The sequence below is a fragment of the Bombina bombina genome, chromosome 1, assembly GCF_027579735.1.
Source record: "Bombina bombina isolate aBomBom1 chromosome 1, aBomBom1.pri, whole genome shotgun sequence".
Lineage (NCBI taxonomy): Eukaryota > Metazoa > Chordata > Amphibia > Anura > Bombinatoridae > Bombina > Bombina bombina.
In genome coordinates this window covers 565838081-565856286 of record NC_069499.1, presented here as the reverse complement: position 1 = coordinate 565856286, position 18206 = coordinate 565838081, and the positions used below count along the sequence as shown (strand labels likewise).

At 36.4% G+C, this 18206-nt stretch overlaps 1 protein-coding gene across 3 annotated transcripts in view; it reads right to left on the bottom strand.

The window, feature by feature from the left end:
* ADARB1 (adenosine deaminase RNA specific B1) overlaps window positions 1-18206 on the bottom strand; it is a 226061-nt gene that overhangs the window by 168350 nt on the left and 39505 nt on the right. The window contains exon 1 of one of the 3 annotated variants that reach the window (XM_053698772.1): window positions 10620-10750. The exons of the other annotated variants lie outside the window; for them this stretch is intronic. Coding sequence (XP_053554747.1) covers window positions 10620-10719 — 100 coding nt within the window. The 5' untranslated portion in view covers window positions 10720-10750. Of the gene's footprint in view, window positions 1-10619; window positions 10751-18206 lie in introns of those variants that run through there. 3 annotated transcript variants of the gene reach the window in all.

Genomic DNA, 18206 nt, shown 5'->3' with positions numbered 1-18206 from the left:
GGGCACTGCATAAGGGCCATAAAATAATGTGGGACAGTATAGGAGAAATTTGTGGCATAGATTGACCATTGTCAATAGACTCCTAAACAGCAAACGCCTTAGAAGGAGTAGGTTCAGAAAAGAGTGAAAGTTACTGTCTCTTTAAATTTTAAAAAGTAACTATTTTTTGTGTGCTCTTGTTCCAAAGTCACAAAGGATGAATTAAATAAACAGCTGAAAATCTTTTGATAAAAATTAACAGATAAACGTTACTGTCTCTTTAAATTTTAAACTGAAACTTTGTATTTTTGTGTGCAGAAATGAGTTAGATTAGCACGCAAATACTGAAGCAACTACCTACATCTCAAATAAATCTTGCTGAGGTGCCCAATACTTAAATGCAAATAAAAACTCAATCAACAAACTTTGCTCTCCAGAGGTTTTGGAACTACATTTCCCATGATGCTCAGCCAGCATTTTATCTAGCTGAGCATCATGGGAAATGTAGTTCCAAAATCTCTGGAGAGCAAAGTTTGGACACCCCTGTTCTAAACAGATCTGGAATGCAGCTGGAGCGCTATCCGGACCCACATGTATGAGAGCACTAAGTACTTTGCTAGAAAAGAATAACCGCTCTATCTTCCGATAACGGAAGAAATTAAACGAGTGCGGCCTAAATCAGCCCCAAACATAGCTCCACCCCTCGAGGGTGTGATACCACTTAATCTCTGAGTCCCATAATAGAAAAAGCCTAGAGAATGAAAATTGTGGCGCTCAAAAACGGCACCAAACATAACAACACATGATCTCCCGGTCACCATTATTATTTTTAGATATATACCACCGGGAGATAACTGAACCCTTCATAGAGACCCTGGGGGCAAATAGTAATACCGTATGTTAGGTAGTACACCAAACAATCACCTCTCCTGAGCCCTTTTATATCCAGCTCAGTCCAAGTGAATAAACACTTTGTCTATATAAGCCCCCAGAGAAGCCACCTTGTAATCTCCACAGCCCCTAGTGCCTGCCAAAAACATGCTGTCACAGGATCCCCTTCCTTTATGTATATATAGGAGTTACATGTCCCAGTAAAGTGCTACACTTCCTGTCCTAAATCCTTTTCCTTCAGACCCAGAATAAAAAAAGTCAGCACTTACCTTTAACCCCTTAAGGACCAGCGACGTACCCTGTATGTCGCTGGCCTTTTTTTGGGACTTGATTGTTTTATAGCACGGTCTTGCCACCAGCGTTGAGACTGCTCTATTCCACTAAGCCTGCTGGAGGGAGGGAATTAATAGCGTGTTCTTGCTAGACTTGTGCTATTATGTCCTGAAAAATCCCTTAACGACCAGTGACATACAGGGTACATTGTGGTCATTAAGGGGTTAAAATCTGCTAGACAGCAGGGCAACTCAGCAGGTTTAAGAGGTCCTCTCCCTCCCATAGCCCTGTGGATAAAGATAAAGCCTGAGTCATCAGGCTATCAGGATTAGGGCAGCATCAATGTATGGGAGGCGCAGTGAGAATTATGTCCCACAAGTTCCCATTGCTCTAAAGCCACCATTGCTCTACTGAAGAGACTGATTTGGACTACGGCTACACCCTAGAACAAAGCACAATCTTGCACTACTTTAAAAATAATAAACTCTTGATTGAAGAATCTAAACTAACACCTCACTTTACCACATCCTATCACTAACGTAGGCAAAGAGAATGACTGGAGTGAGAAGGAAGGGAGGAACTACTTAACAGCTTTGCTGTGGTGCTCTTTGCTGCCTCCTGCTGACCAGGAGGTGAATATTCCATTAGTAATTAAGATGATCCATGGACTCATCGTGTCTTAAAAACGAAAAAGCCACATCATATGACATTAGGATATTGAAGGGATGGATTCAACAATTACAATGCAGAAAATCTTTTTGCAGCAGAGAAGGTAGCATTCTGCCAGGACATTCGCAGTAAATTATTCTTTGTATAATGGGCTTAGCATAGGAAATGGGACATTAAATCATATCCATTTCAATTTGTGGTAACTAACCATGTAATACAGAAATGTGATCAAAAGCCCCATACAGCACTTGCTTTTTGGATACTATTTCTTTGCCTTTAGTTATAGCTAGTTTTTTTTTTTAATGGTAAGGTTTCCTAACAATGAAGTAGCTATAAATTTGCTTGCCATTGTCATTTTCTTCTCAATAGTAAATTTAACAAAATATTTTAAAGGGACAGACAGCTAATGGCAAAATAAAAACAGTCTAGCAAATCAGCGCATTTTATTTTCCTGTTAGAATGTTCCTTTGATCTTCGCATAAATTAAATAGAATATGCTTTAATGAAACACATGGGAACTATTCTTTTCAAAACAAAACAATAAATAATTATAAAACGTGGCTCTTTTAAAATTCATGCTGCCTAACTATAGTCTGGATTTGTAAAAGCTCATGCTGTTAACCAACTAGTTAAAAGAAACATTAAAAAGTTAAAGGGACAAAAAATGTAAGTTTAACGGCATAGTAAAAGTGTATACATAATACAAGTTCAAAATTTAAAAATAGCCTCCAGATTTTCGCATACAAAAACCTTTCAAAGCAGTTTCTTCAAAGGCTCCTTAGACCGGTGTTTCTCAACTCCAGTCCTGGCCAGATTTTCATAATATCTAAATTTGAATACAGGTGAAATAATCAGTTGGTAAATAACCATGGTTACTAACCTGCTCTCACCAATCAACCGATTATTTTACCTGTGCTCTAGTTAAAGGGACATGAAATAGAGCAAACCATTTTAAATAACTTTCCAATTTACTTCTATTATCAATTTTGCGTCATTATTTTGGCATGCTTTGTTGAAGGAACAACAATGCACTCACTACTTGGAGCTAGCTGGACACATTGGCATATCTGTGCAGCCACCAATCAGTGGCTAGCACCCAGCAACTGAACCTACCTAGGTATGGCTTTTCAACAAAGGATACCAAGAGAGCTAATCAAACTGGATAATAGAAGTAAATTGAAAGTTGTTTAAAATTCTATATTCTATCTAAATCATGATATATTTTTTTTTTTATTGGTTTCATGTCCCATAAAGACATCATGAAAATCTGTCCTGTTAGAAGTACTTCAGGAAAAAAATGCAGTGACCATAGTGGTGGTCTAAGGTAGTGCTTCTCAACTCCATTCCTCAAGGCTCCAGAAAGCACAATGTACATTAAGCTGGCCTCTCCCAAATTCCTCTGAAGCTCACTCTGCACCTAGTGGCCAGTAAGAGAAATTCCCACAAGTAATGGATCATGAACTCTCACCACCTGTATAAGAGAAATATCCTTTATTTCCCTGTAGAAATTTCTGTAAAATAACAGTAAAAAAAGTTATTTTAAAATGAATATTGTTTCTGGCCACTTTGAAATGGCTGCCAAGCTCCTCCCACTGATGACATCACAATCTGGGCTACATCTAGGCACTCTGCTGAGCATTAACAGTCTATTGAATACAACTAGCAAGCCTTTTGTGATTGGGTGACATATGCAGCCCAGATCATAATGTCATCAGTGGGCTGAACTTGGCAGCCATTTCAAACTGTCCAAAAACAATATTCATTTTAAAATAACCTTTTTTAACATTCCTACTGTATAATATATAATAGATGCAGTAGGTTATTTGCAGGTTAAAGGGCCATGATACACAAATATTGAAACACTTGAAAGTGATGCAGCATAGATGTAAAAAGCTGACTAGAAAATATCACCTGAACATCTCTACGTAAAAAAAAAAAAAAAAAAGATATTTTACCTCAAAAATTCCTCAGTAGCCACATCACATTGTAAAGGACTTCTAAGCAGCAAATCAGTATGTCTGTCCCAGGACAGGCAAAGGAGTGAGCTTTGTGCACTCATCTTATTTCCCTATTCAGTTTAAGGAAGTTTACTATGAAATCTCATGAGATCACAGTAAAAGAGTTCATGACCTCAGCACTGTTGATGCCGATTGGCTGCTGTTCTTTTCTTCATTTTTTATTACCTGCAGCTGGACAGGTAATATTTTCCTGTCAGCTTTTTACAGTTATACTGCATCAGTTTCAAGTGATTTAGCATATGAGTATTATGTCCCTTTAATCTAAAGGTAAGGCTTTAAGGTAACTAAGGTGTAGACTGTCCCTTTACCATTTCAAACTACTTTAGAGGATTATCTAATATAGGGATGGGCCAACATGTGGCCCTGGGCACTAGATTTTGCAGGCCCGGGAAAAATCAGAAGAGCAAAAGAGCACTGGAGAGGAGAAAAGAAGATAAAGGGTGTCCTGAAAACTTACCTACATCTTGTTCTGTGCATCTAGACATCTTTAGGAATTGTATAATTATTTGTGTGTTTAATAGGCATAAACATAACTATACATGGCATGTAAGGTTTTGAAAATATTGATTTGCGGCTCATATGTGTTAAGAGGTTGGACATCACTGATTTAGAAAGGAATAGCTCTGCATAGTTATATAAACTAAAACAAATTTGAAAGCACAAGATATTCGATTTGGATAACAGTCAACAAAAGTGGAGCAGAAGAATCTCAATCGCACTGCCAATTAGAAGGTTCTGACTTTTACTCATTAGCCAGCCAGTGCCAAAGCATGATACACAATGACTTATCAATCCAAATCAGTCATGTAACTGGATCTTCAGAAGCCTACAATGCTACAAATTAAAGGGACAGTATACACTCATTTTCATATAACTGCATGTAATAGACACTACTATAAAGAATAAGATGCACAGATACTGATATAAAAATCCAGTATAAAATGCTTTAAAAACGTACTTAGAAGCTTTCAGTTTAGCTCTGTTGAAAAGGTAGTTGGAAAGCCCACTGCAAGTGGGAAATAAGACACTCCCCCCCTCCCCCTTCTTTTGCATATGAAAAGACCCTTTACACAAACAGGAGAAAGCTGGAGAAGGTAGCTGACGGTATTCAAATAAAACTTTGGGGCTTGGTTAGGAGTCTGAAAATCAGAGCAATGATATTTAAAAATAAGCAAAATTATACATTTTTTAAAAAAAACAACTTTATGGGCTTTATAAATAGATCATCTACAAAACATTTATGCAAAGAAAAAATGAGTGTATAATGGCCCTTTAACTTGTCCACAGGTAGCTATTATTCAAATGTATAAATCAACTTTAAAGTAGTAATATACTGTATATCCATAGATAGAGCTTTTTATGCTGATGTGATCCATTGTTTATACAAAAATATATTTTAAGTTTTGAAATAATCAAATTTCGCACCTATCAATCAAGTACCTTCACTCCGCCCTTGTAGAGTTTCAAAGTTCTAGTTCAGTGATGTACATAGCGTGTATAGCAGAAGAAAATTTCTTATGGAGGGTGGAGCGAAGTTACCTGATGGACAGCTCAAATGTAACTTTCACTCTATGCACATGCACGCTCCTGTGCTGCCTGTTTTACGCGCATGCTCCAATGTGACTGCTACATCAGAACGTAAACAGTGAATCACAGGATAGAGCTCCGATTCAGTGTTTACTCCCACTTCATTGCGGACCTCCCTCTGCCTGTAGTGTGCATGCATGTGCCTTTCACAAACGCGTGTTGACACATTATGGTGGACAAAGCCGATTGCCTGATGAGTTCTTTCAGTACCGGCAGTGGAGAGCAAGCATGGTAATGCCAGTTTGTCTCCCCATTTTAAAAGTCTGTCAGATGACATAGATCCTCGCTTTGAGACAATCTAAAGCTAAGACAAAAAAAAAATGGAATCGAGAGGGCCGGAGGGAGGCCTTTTAGGCATCCAAAATGCGGACATAAATACATTTTTCAGGTATGTAAGACAACAAAAAAGGGTACGATTAGACATTCTTAAACATGGTCTTTCAGATGGCACTGTTATAAACCATTGTTTCATTTCAAGTTAATTTGCAAACAGGGAGCATAAAGCTATAAAAATTAAGGGGATTAAAAATAATTGACTGCGATAGCAACAAACACCTGAGGAAGAGGAGTTATCCCTAAAACGCGTAGTGGTTGTTAGGAATTGCTGGCCGGTATTCTGAATGTGGTCTGCAGTTTGTGGTGGCATAAAGGTTGTTTTGAAGCACCCAAGTTTGACCATATCCTACACATTTTTAAGTGCAAGTATCCATTTTTTAGTTACTTTGCCGACTTTTATTGTGTAACATTTTAATGAATGTTTTTTCATATTTTATTCTGTTCAATGATTTGTTTATCACATTCCATTGTATTTGAAGATCATATTTTTATCTTTTTATTGTGCATGTATGACCTTTTTTCTTTTTATTAATAAATTTACAGAAACATTTGATTCTGTGTATATTGCATTGTTATTTAAGCGCTGTTCCATCTTTCATTAGGTTGGGAGATATAAAATAACAAACATTATACAGTCAGAATTGAAAGTCATGATAGAAGAATAAAATTTAAAAAAAAACATATATATTAGTTTACTAAACTTTGCATATAAGCACCAAATGGAATAAAAAGAATAAAAAGATAAATCTGATGACCTAGGAGTTTGGAGAGGGTTTGTCTCCTTTGGTTCTGAGGTTTGATCTCCCCACTATGGAATAAAATCAATTACCTATGCTATAAGAGGGGTTTGCAGGCCCAGTTGGGTCTGGAGACCAGTCTTCTTTACCGGAGATTTGCAAAGATACCTGGTCACAGGAGACATCTCTATGGCATTAAAACTTTCCATAGCAAGATGTTGGAATCAACATTTTTCCCCAACTTGTAAATAATTGATTTATATTATGTCCTATATAAAAACTATGGAGGAGTTTATCGTTCTAGGTCAGTCCACCTTATTGTGAAATCTGGGGATCTTGGGATGCTTTGCACCAAAGAGTTTGGCTCTAGACTGCGATGGTAGGCCCTTTGCTCATGTGACTTAGCAAGATCTCGCGGACGGGGTGCAGGGCTGTGGTTTATGGGAGGGGAGATTGTGGAGGAATATTATAATGGGTCTTCCTCTATACTCTACTCCCTTTTTCCACTTGCAAATCCTCCTTGTTGTTTAGATAGGAGTGTTCATTAAAATCCTTATTACTTAAATTAGTTTTCATAGGTCTCATACTGGTTATTGCTTTCTTAATTGTATATTATTTAACCTTATTTTGTGCCATTATTGTGTTATTTATCTTGATTTTTTTTTCTAGGTTCATTACCTATATGATGCGGTTTATGGTCCATTATTTTGTGTGTTTTTTATTTTTTTATTCATCTGTGGTCATAACACCATAGGGTTTTTGCCTTGTTAACACTTTCTGCTTTTGGTAAGCGCTTCATGGTAAAGGCTTAATTATGATTATCACCTTTTTATACATATTGTCTTCCTTCATGGCTTTTATGGCTGTTTCCTATACTGAGAAGGAAATTTCATTATATGAACATATATATTGAAATAAATGTTATATCCTGCTGTTTAGCTGTTACAATTTGGAAACTCTAATAAAAAGACTTTGAAATAAATTGTAAAAAATAAAGTTAAATCCTAGCTAAGAATACAGACTGGATGGTGTATCAAAAGCCTTTGGGATTTTTATGTTTAGAAAGTAAAAAAACAGGAGCTTATCACAACTTATAGCATCAGTTTATCAAGTACATCCCTGGGTACTAGATGTCAGTAATATATTAAAACCAAGAAAAGGGAAGGAAAGAGAATTGTTACACAAACCTACTCAAACAAAAAAATATAAAAAATTTCAATGACAAAATTGTACAAATATTCCAAGTAAAGGGTTCTGACCTATTTCCTACTTTGATTTTTCACATAATGCCTCACAGTCTAGTATGTCATTTCCTCCCCAGCATTTATTAGAATACAAAGTTATTTTAGTATTTTTTTATTTAAACTCTTAATGGCTGCAAAAAAAGATCAACTGACCATAAAAGGGTTATGGTATATTATTAGATTGATTTCAAAAACTACATTCATAGAAATATCTGATTCTAACAAACTAAATACAGTAAATGCTGTGCTTATGTACAGTTTCACCCTGCTGTGTATACAGTTTATATTAAGTGCAAAAATCATGAATATTAGAGAAATTAACATAGTGAGCTATGCATAAAAAACCAGAACAAAAAACAACAACATTTATACCAAAAATAAACACTATGTTTTTCTTAGACGAGGCAATAGTATATTGAGCTTCTTAGACGTTGACAACCACAGATAGAGACAAAAAGACCCCCTTATTGACCACTCAAAAGATAAAAAAATGGAACAATTTCCAATGGTTGCAATCAGTCAGCAAGATCTTAAAAATGTACATGGTCATCCTTTACACGTAACTTTATCTGGAGGTCTAAAGATTAATGGTTATGCTTTAACCTTGCATGAAATGAACTGCAAATCTCTTTTTTAAGTGTAGGACATTTCAGTCTAAGGTCTGATACAGACCTTAGGCTATTAAAATAAATAAAGCGTAAATACATCCCCGAGTAATCGAACCTGTGGCACTGAGTTTATCAGCAGGTTTGCACTTCAGAATGACATAGCAGGTGAAACATATTAAACAAGTTATCTATGCAAATAATTTTAAAAATATGCTCATTTAATTATAATGTTTAAATTTCCATTTTCCTTATTTTTTTCCTCTTTGTTGGTTTAAAAATCAAAGACGACAACAATTTTTTTTTCTGTTTGGCCACCCAGTACCCAAAACTATGCTTCAATTTTATCTCAAAATACTATGTGAATAAAATAGAACTATATAAACTCAACATAACGCAATATTGATAAAGCATTGAAGAACCAATCTACATATTGTGGCTCATGAAAAACTATCTTACCCAAATATTTTATTTAATTACTTTTTTCTGTGAATAAAATATTGGCAAACTAAACATTTATACCTCCGAGATTCACAGCATTCTTCTTGGATAGTTTTAATGTAGCTGCTTTTCTTTAACTGATCAATCGTAAATGACTTCTTGGACAACTTGCTACATCACAGACCTATATGAACATTTATATCCAGACAAACTAGATAAGTTGATAGTCATTACAATAAGTCAGGAGAGGAGAACATCACATTTTTTAATACAAGTTTACCAGGCTTCAGTATTTTTCAGCAATTTAGTATAGGGTTGGACATCTATGCTTGCTCTGAAACAAATGTTTTGTTTGTGCCTTCCAAGCTTGTATCCCAAAATGTGATGTTACCCCCCCTGACATATTGTAATAACTATAATTAAACTCATCTAGTGTGTCTGGATATAAATGATGTGTTTTACTGGAAATTTGGCCTAGGGATGTCAATATGGGTCTGTGACATTGGTAAACAAAGTTGTACAAGAAGTCACTATTAATCACTAAAAGAAAAGTGACTGCAGGAATACAATTCAAGTACAATGTTTATTTCATATTTTTTGCTTAAGCTTTATATTCATTTTATAAAATCATCATGATTAATCTGCTATGTACTGCCCCCCCATGTCATCCTCACATTAATGTTAAGAAGGAAATTGACAAATTTATTTGAAACTTAGAAGCCAGTATGAATACTGAAGAGCCAGCTAAATGTAAAAAAATATCCAGGAGAGTGTATTTGTATATAAATATGTTGTATGATCCAACATGTAGGAATCCGAAGTACAATTCTAGGAGTTAAAGCTACCCGTTTTTTTCCAGCTTGTGAATAGGTTTATAAATGCTTAAATATTTTATAAGATTACAAGACAATAAAGGTGTTCATACCATTATAAATGCCCCCCCCCCCGATATTGAATAGGTGTGTCCAAAATGGCTTTAAATATTAAAGTATCTCTTCTGTAATAAAAATTTAAAATTATGTGCTAAGTGTCCTGCATTGAATGCTAAAACATAGCTAATGGCATATAAATGGGACAATCTCAAATTAGCATTCAGTGAACGGCAAATCTAATATCATTACAGTTTATTCCAGAGAGATTTAATCAAGGAACACAAAAAATGTCCTAAATTTAAATTGTCAAGCATCAAAAGGTGACGATCGTCAAGGAGCTTAAATCAGACAAAAATGATTAGAGCACAAGGCATGAAAGATGAAAAGTAGATGCCCAGGAAAGACTAGCTGATTAATTCTCATAATTAGAATGCTGCCTCTCCATTAAAAGTGATCATCTAAAAATATTACATGAAAAAAAAAATGGATATACAGTTAATATAATCATCTCCATAATGTGTTAATTATTGTTCTATTAATTATTACTATTATTATTACTATTATTATTACTGGGCTTTCTGATTTCACTATTTTACTCTAACAATCTGAAATACACATGCCCTAACAGATTTTATTAAAAAAACAAAAAACATTTAGCATTGCTTTCAGATAGCACACAAACCGGCTGCAATGAACATAAAAAAAATTAGAAGTTGTTAAATTACATTTGAAATAAAACAAGCATTAATAAATCAACTTGTTGCTTATTTTCCTAAAACATTAAAATAAACGACCACTTTGTGAGGGGGGAAGCTGGACATTAAATAAAAACAGCCGTTCCTAAGGACGTAAAATCTCAAGAAAGTTAGATGAACAGATAAAGATGGATATGTAGAGAATGTAAATAAACCTATATAACCGAACATGTATTCCTTCACTAAGATATTTCATTTAGAGAACATCTCACCTTTTCTTTCCGAGCGCTTCTTGCGCCTTCTTTTAAACCGGCGTCTCACAAGGCAGAATAAATTCCCTATGTTACAAGCACCAGCCAGTAAAGATGCCATGACAGGTGGTAGCTTCAAATTCAGTGCAGCCAGGGCCAGCAAAGTACTAAAACAGACAGGCTCAGAAACTCAGTGCGTTGCTGCAACACAGAGCCTCATTTTAACAAGCATGAGAGCGATAAAAACCGTTAACTCATTGTTATCTTGGGGAAAGAATCACAAATGTCGACCACTGCCAGAGGTCTTATTGCTCCTATTCTTCAAGGCAACGGAGAGCAAAATGCACTGGAAACAGAAATACTGTTTGTTTCAGCCACAAGAGGCACATGTGAGGATTAACCCATTCAGGAAGCTGGTGTTCACAAATCTGCTTTACTACAAGCTACATTTAAAAAGGGGCACTATAGTGTCATCCAAAAACATTAAGGAGGTTACTATATTACCAAATCGATTTTAAACAGATAACAAAATGATCAAAGCAGATCCCAAGACTGCTACAGGGATATACACCTTAAGAGAATGCACATTTATGAAGAATTAGGATAAACAGATATAATGGCGTGGCCTGCACTCTTTTTGACCATTTGGCCCTTCATATACAACAGTATACAGGAGCAGTCTCTAGTAGCTATATGGACGGGCAGTTATTCGCCCAGTGTGTAGAAACAAATAGGAGTAAAGTTCTAACTCAAAAAAAACAACATAATTTGCAAATAATTTGACGCACAATATTATAAGTAAAACATAACATTTTGTAATCTATCTTCATATACAACAGTCATACAAAACAGAAGATGCCTCATTTGTTTAAAAGCTTTGTAACCTGATTTTATAATCCACATTTCTGGCAGCTAGTTTTGGTGTTACCATTTTAACTAATAAGGGTGAGTGAAATCAAAAATGCATGAATATAATAAAAACAAACAAATAAATAAATACATTTAAATTATATATTAGACCATTGTTTTTAAAGACCACTGCATCTTGAAGCCATAATAAACATATAAAACAAATTAAACTTGTAGTCTGTTATGTGATTTAATTATCGTGCTTACCTCTAAATGGAATGTCAGACTGTGTTACAATATGTTTCAAAGATTTATTTTATTATATATTTAAAATTAGACATTTTGTGTGTGTGTGTGTGTGTGTGGGGTGGGGGGGGTTATGCTAGATATGGAAAACATTTAAATATGCAAAACCAAGCATATACAAATCTTCTATATAGAGCTATTTCACAAGTAGAATTAACTCCATGAGAAAAGCTTTTATCCCCCCCCCCCCCCCCCCAAAAAAAAAAAAAAATAGAATTCTGGGGAAATTAGATTTTTTTAATAATAATAATAATAATGCTACTGAATACGTTTTGCATTCTACTTTGCACAACTGTATAACAAAGCTCAACAAACCCAGGAGCCAGGGAATGACTGGCTCCCAGAATTCTACACCTGGCTCATAAAATTTGGGGTTATTGTTCATATATCTATATACAAATGCTACTGTCTGGATCGTAAATATTCTTACAGGCTCCTAATTTTTACAGAATTGTTTTAGAGGTGCTGTATAGCATTATCACAACTTCAGTAACAAAAGACCAATTAAATTATTTGTTAACGCAGGAGTCAAAAATGCCTGGGAGCATGAATGAACTATTTTTTCTTGTCTTCAAGGGTATGATATGAGTGACTGGAAACAAACCAGCTGTACCAACACACAAATAAAAATCTCCCAATTCTCACCTTGTGAGCATTTGTAAATGGAAGCCATCAAATGAAAGTGTTTGTGGTGAATGTGGAAAAGTAAAACAAAAACAGTGAAAAACTGAAAAAGGTGTTGGGGTATTCATTGCAAAGCTTCCCAAACAAGGCGTGCATAGGCTCTCCTAACTACTTTTTTACTACATGTAGTCTATACGATGAGAGGATTTTGTCCAAAATGGCACATTCCATGGGAGTATGGTTATGGCTTCATGTTTAATAATGCAATGACAATTTGAAAAGAAAACTAAGGTGAACTGACTTGTGACAACCAACAGGAAAACTAAACTAAACAGCAGTTGAGAAAATATAGGGTCATTTTAGACACTTACAGCTAAAACACCAACGGCTAGATTTAGAGTTTGGCGTTAGCCGTCAAAACCAGCGTTAGAGGCTCCCAACGCTGGTTTGGGCTACCGCTGGTATTTAGAGTCAGTCAGGAAAGGGTCTAACGCTCACTTTCCAGCCGCGACTTTTCCATACCGCAGACCCCCCTACGCCATTTGCGTATCCTATCTTTTCAATAGGATCTTTCTAACGCCGGTATTTAGAGTCGTGGCTGAAGTGAGTGTTAGAAATCTAACGACAAAACTCCAGCCGCAGAAAAAAGCCAGGAGTTAAGAGCTTTCTGGGCTAACGCCGGTTCATAAAGCTCTTAACTACTGTGCTCTAAAGTACACCAACACCCATAAACTACCTATGTACCCCTAAACCGAGGCCACAGAACAAAAGAGGTTGAGGGACGCGCCCAACCAGGCTAACTACTCTAAATAAAAACTATCCAAATTGGAGTTTAAACTGTGCAAAACATATTTAAATAATACAGCCAACAGGAAATATATAAGTACTTAACCTTCAATATTTATTAACATATACTTACATACACAGAAAATAAATCTAGCAGACACCGGTGTCATTAGAAGCTGAATAATTCATATACAGGTAGCCCTCAGTTTACGCCGGGGTTAGGTTCCAGAAGGAATGGTTGTAAATCGAAACCGTTGTAAATTGAAACCCAGTTTATAATGTAAGTCAATGGGAAGTGAGGGAGATAGGTTCCAGGCCCCTCTCAAAATTGTCATAAGTAACAACTAATACATTATTTTTAAAGCTTTGAAATAAAGACTTTAAATGCTAAACAGCATTATAAACCTAATAAAATAATCACACAACACAGAATATATAATTAAACTAAGTTAAATGAACAAAAACATTTGCTAAACAGCATTATAAACCTAATAAAATAATCACACAACACAGACTTCACTTGCATTTTTCTGCAAACAGTTCTATCTATGCATTCCAATCTGGACTGATTTATAGACAGGAAGATCTTGTTCCTTTGAAATATGCTGGATAGCTCAGGTCTGGTTGAACGGATTAATTTCAGCTTGCTTGGCTTTGCTGCAACACAAGCGGACAGCTCCACCTACTGGCTATTTTAATAAATGCACTGCTTCTCAATGCGGTAAGTATTTTCAGAAAGCTGGAGTTGCGGTTTTGGGAGTGTAGCTCTGCATCAAATTTTCAGTGTATTTCTACACCTCAGTTCACAGGTTTTCCAGGTAGAAGCTGCAGGTAGATCAACGCGTGTCGGCTCTACAGGCCTTTGTCAAACCTGTGAACTGAGGTGTAGAAATACACTGAAAATTTGATGCAGAGCTACACTCCCAAAACCGCAACTCCAGCTTTCTGAAAATACTTACCGAGTTATGCTGTTGGGGCGATAGGAGTAATTACCTGAAAGAAGTGTGCACACTGAACCTGAAAAGAATTGCAAGGTGTCAATTGGTGCACCAGATTGCTGACGTCACCAAAACAGACAAGCCGCAAGATTCAACAACCGCTGACGAGCGGCATCCTTAAGTGACTGAGGATTACACTGAATACCCGGCTTTAAAAAGGTACCGGAAAAGATTAAAGCATACCCGACTAAAAGGATTAAGGTAACGCTTATTTCTGCAGTATATCTGTGCTTTGGTTTAAGACAACTTGGAAGAGCATACATGTAATAACTACATGACTTCTTTATATACCGTTTTGAAGTAACAAGACGTGGAGACTTTGCTATTACACTTAAGCAATAACAATCTGAGATTGCTACACATTCATAATATCTTTACACTTGTTACTAATACGGTCTGCATACGTGATTTCAGCTCGCATTGTCAAAGAGTTTGAAGAACCGGGTAACTTTTAAAGGCACATTTAAAGGCATCTCAAAAAATCCTTTAAGATTGTGAATCTACATTAGTTTGTTATTAATTTATTGTGAGCCAACGACCAGTTGAAAATCTATTGTATATGAATTGTTTTTAGAGTGTTTTTTTAATATATGAATTATTTCTAATATATCAATTATTCAGCTTCTATTGACACCGGTGTCTGCTAGATTTATTTTCTGTGTATGTAAGTGTATGTTAATAAATATTGAAGGTTAATTACTTATATATTTCCTGTTGGCTGTATTATTTAAATATTTTTTGCACAGTTTAAACTCCAATTTGGATAGTTTTTATTTAGAGTAGTTAGCCTGGTTGGGCGCGTCCCTCAACCTCTTTTGTTCTGTGTGCTAATTGATTACACCTATTGGAGAAAGGTGTAATAAGAGGGACTGCACTATAACTACATTGACCTGCTCCTAGATACATTGTGGCAATTGTATGTATCCCTAAACCGAGGCCCCCCCACATCGCCGCCACTCTATTAAATTTTTTTAACCCCTAATCTGCCGACCGCACACCGCCGCCACCTACATTATCCCTATGTACCCCTAATCTGCTGCCCCTAACACCGCCGACCCCTATATTATATTTATTAACCCCTAATCTGTCGCCTCCACCTACCTACAATTATTAACCCCTAATCTGCCGACCGGACCTCACCGCTACTCTAATAAATGTATTAACCCCTAAAGCTAAGTCTAACCCTAACCCTAACACCCCCCTAAGTTAAATATAATTTAAATCTAACAAAATAAATTAACTCTTATTAAATAAATTATTCCTATTTAAAGCTAAATACTTACCTGTAAAATAAACCCTAATATAGCTACAATATAAATTATATTTATATTGTAGCTATTTTAGGATTAATATTTATTTTACAGGTAACTTTGTATTTATTTTAACCAGGTACAATAGCTATTTAATAGTTACCTAGTTAAAATAATTACAACATTACCTGTAAAATAAATCCTAATCTAAGTTACAATTAAACCTAACACTAGACTATCAATAAATTAATTAAATACAATACCTACTAATAAATACAATTAAATAAACTAACTAAAGTACAAAAAATAAAAAAAGAACTAAGTTACAAAAAATAAAAAAATATTTACAAACAGAAAAATATTACAACAATTTTAAGCTAATTACACCTACTCTAAGCCCCCTAATAAAATAACAAAGCCCCCCAAAATAAAAAAAATGCCCTACCCTATTTTAAAATTAAAATAGAAAAAAGATCTTTTACCTTACCAGCCCTTAAAAGGGCCTTTTGCGGGGCATGCCCAAAAGAACTCAGCTCTTTTGCCTGGAAAAAAAAACATACAATACCCCCCTCAACATTACAATCCACCACCCACATACCCCTAATCTAACCCAAACCTCCCTTAAATAAACCTAACACTAAGCCACTGAAGATCTTCCTACCTTATCTTAACCACGCAGGGTATCACCGATCCGTCCAGGCTCCGATGTCTTGATCCAAGCCCAAGCGGGGGCTGAAGACGTCCATCCTCCGGCTGAAGTCTTGATCCAAGCCCAAGCGGGGGCTGAAGACGTCCATCCTCCGGCTGAAGAAGTCCATCTTCGGGCAGAAGTCTTCATCCTATCCGGGCAGAAGAGGAGATCCGGACCGGTAGACATCTTCATCCAAGCGGCATCTTCTATCTTCTTCCATCCGATGACGAGCGGCTCCATCTTCAAGACCTCCGGCGCGGATCCATCCTCTTCTTCCGACGTCCTAAAACAGAATGAAGGTTCCTTTAAGGGACGTCATCCAAGATGGCGTCCCTCAAATTCCGATTGGCTGATAGGATTCTATCAGCCAATCGGAATTAAGGTAGGAAAATTCCGATTGGCTGATGGAATCAGCCAACTTGCATTCTATTGGCTGATCGGAACAGCCAATAGAATGCGGGCTCAATCTGATTGGCTGATTGGATCAGCCAATCGGATTGAACTTGAATCCGATTGGCTGATCCCATCAGCCAATCAGAATTTTCCTACCTTAATTCCGATTGGCTGATAGAATCCTATCAGCCAATCGGAATTTGAGGGACGCCATCTTGGATGACGTCCCTTAAAGGAACCTTCATTCTGTTTTAGGACGTCGGAAGAAGAGGATGGATCCGCGCCGGAGGTCTTGAAGATGGAGCCGCTCGTCATCGGATGGAAGAAGATAGAAGATGCCGCTTGGATGAAGATGTCTACCGGTCCGGATCTCCTCTTCTGCCCGGATAGGATGAAGACTTCTGCCCGAAGATGGACTTCTTCAGCCGCTGCTTGGATCAAGACTACAGCCGGAGGATGGACATCTTCAGCCCCCGCTTGGGCTTGGATCAAGACATCGGAGCCTGGACGGATCGGTGATACCCGGCGTGGTGAAGATAAGGTAGGAAGATCTTCAGGGGCTTAGTGTTAGGTTTATTTAAGGGGGGTTTGGGTATTGTATGTTTTTTTTCCAGGCAAAAGAGCTGAATTCTTTGGGGCATGCCCCACAAAAGGCCCTTTTAAGTGCTGGTAAGGTAAAAGATCTTTTCTATTTTAATTTTAGAATAGGGTAGGGCATTTTTTTATTTTGGGGGGCTTTGTTATTTCATTAGGGGGCTTAGAGTAGGTGTAATTAGCTTAAAATTGTTGTAATATTTTTCTAATGTTTGTAAATATTTTTTTATTTTTTGTACTTTAGTTAGTTTATTTAATTGTATTTATTTGTAGGTATTGTATTTAATTAATTTATTGATAGTGTAGTGTTAGGTTTAATTGTAACTTAGGTTAGGATTTATTTTACAGGTAATTTTGTAATTATTTTAACTGGGTAACTATTAAATAGTTCTTAACTATTTAATAGCTATTGTACCTGGTTAAAATAACTACAAAGTTGTCTGTAAAATAAATATTAATCCTAAAATAGCTACAATATAATTATAATTTATATTGTAGCTATATTAGGATTTATTTTACAGGTAAGTATTTAGCTTTAAATAGGAATAATTTATTTAATAAGAGTTAATTTATTTCGTTAGATTTAAATTATATTTAACTTAGGGGGGTGTTAGGGTTAGACTTAGCTTTAGGGGTTAATACATTTATTAGAGTAGCGGCGAGGTCCGGTCAGCAGATTAGGGGTTAATAATTGTAGGTAGGTGGAGGCGACGTTGGGGGCGGCAGATTAGGGGTTAATAAATATAATATAGGGGTCGGCGGTGTTAGGGGCAGCAGATTAGGAATACATAGGGATAACGTAGGTTGCGGCGGTGTACGGAGCGGCAGATTAGGGGTTAAAAAAAATATGCAGGGGTCAGCGATAGCGGGGGTGGCAGATTAGGGGTTAATAAGTGTAAGGTTAGGGGTGTTTAGACTCGGGGGACATGTTAGGGTGTTAGGTGCAGACTTAGGAAGTGTTTCCCCATAGGAAACAATGGGGCTGCGTTAGGAGCTGAACGCTGCTTTTTCGCAGGTGTTAGGTTTTTTTTCAGCTCAAACTGCCCCATTGTTTCCTATGGGGGGAATCGTGCACGAGCACGTTTTTGAAGGTGGCCGCGTCCGTAAGCACCGCTGG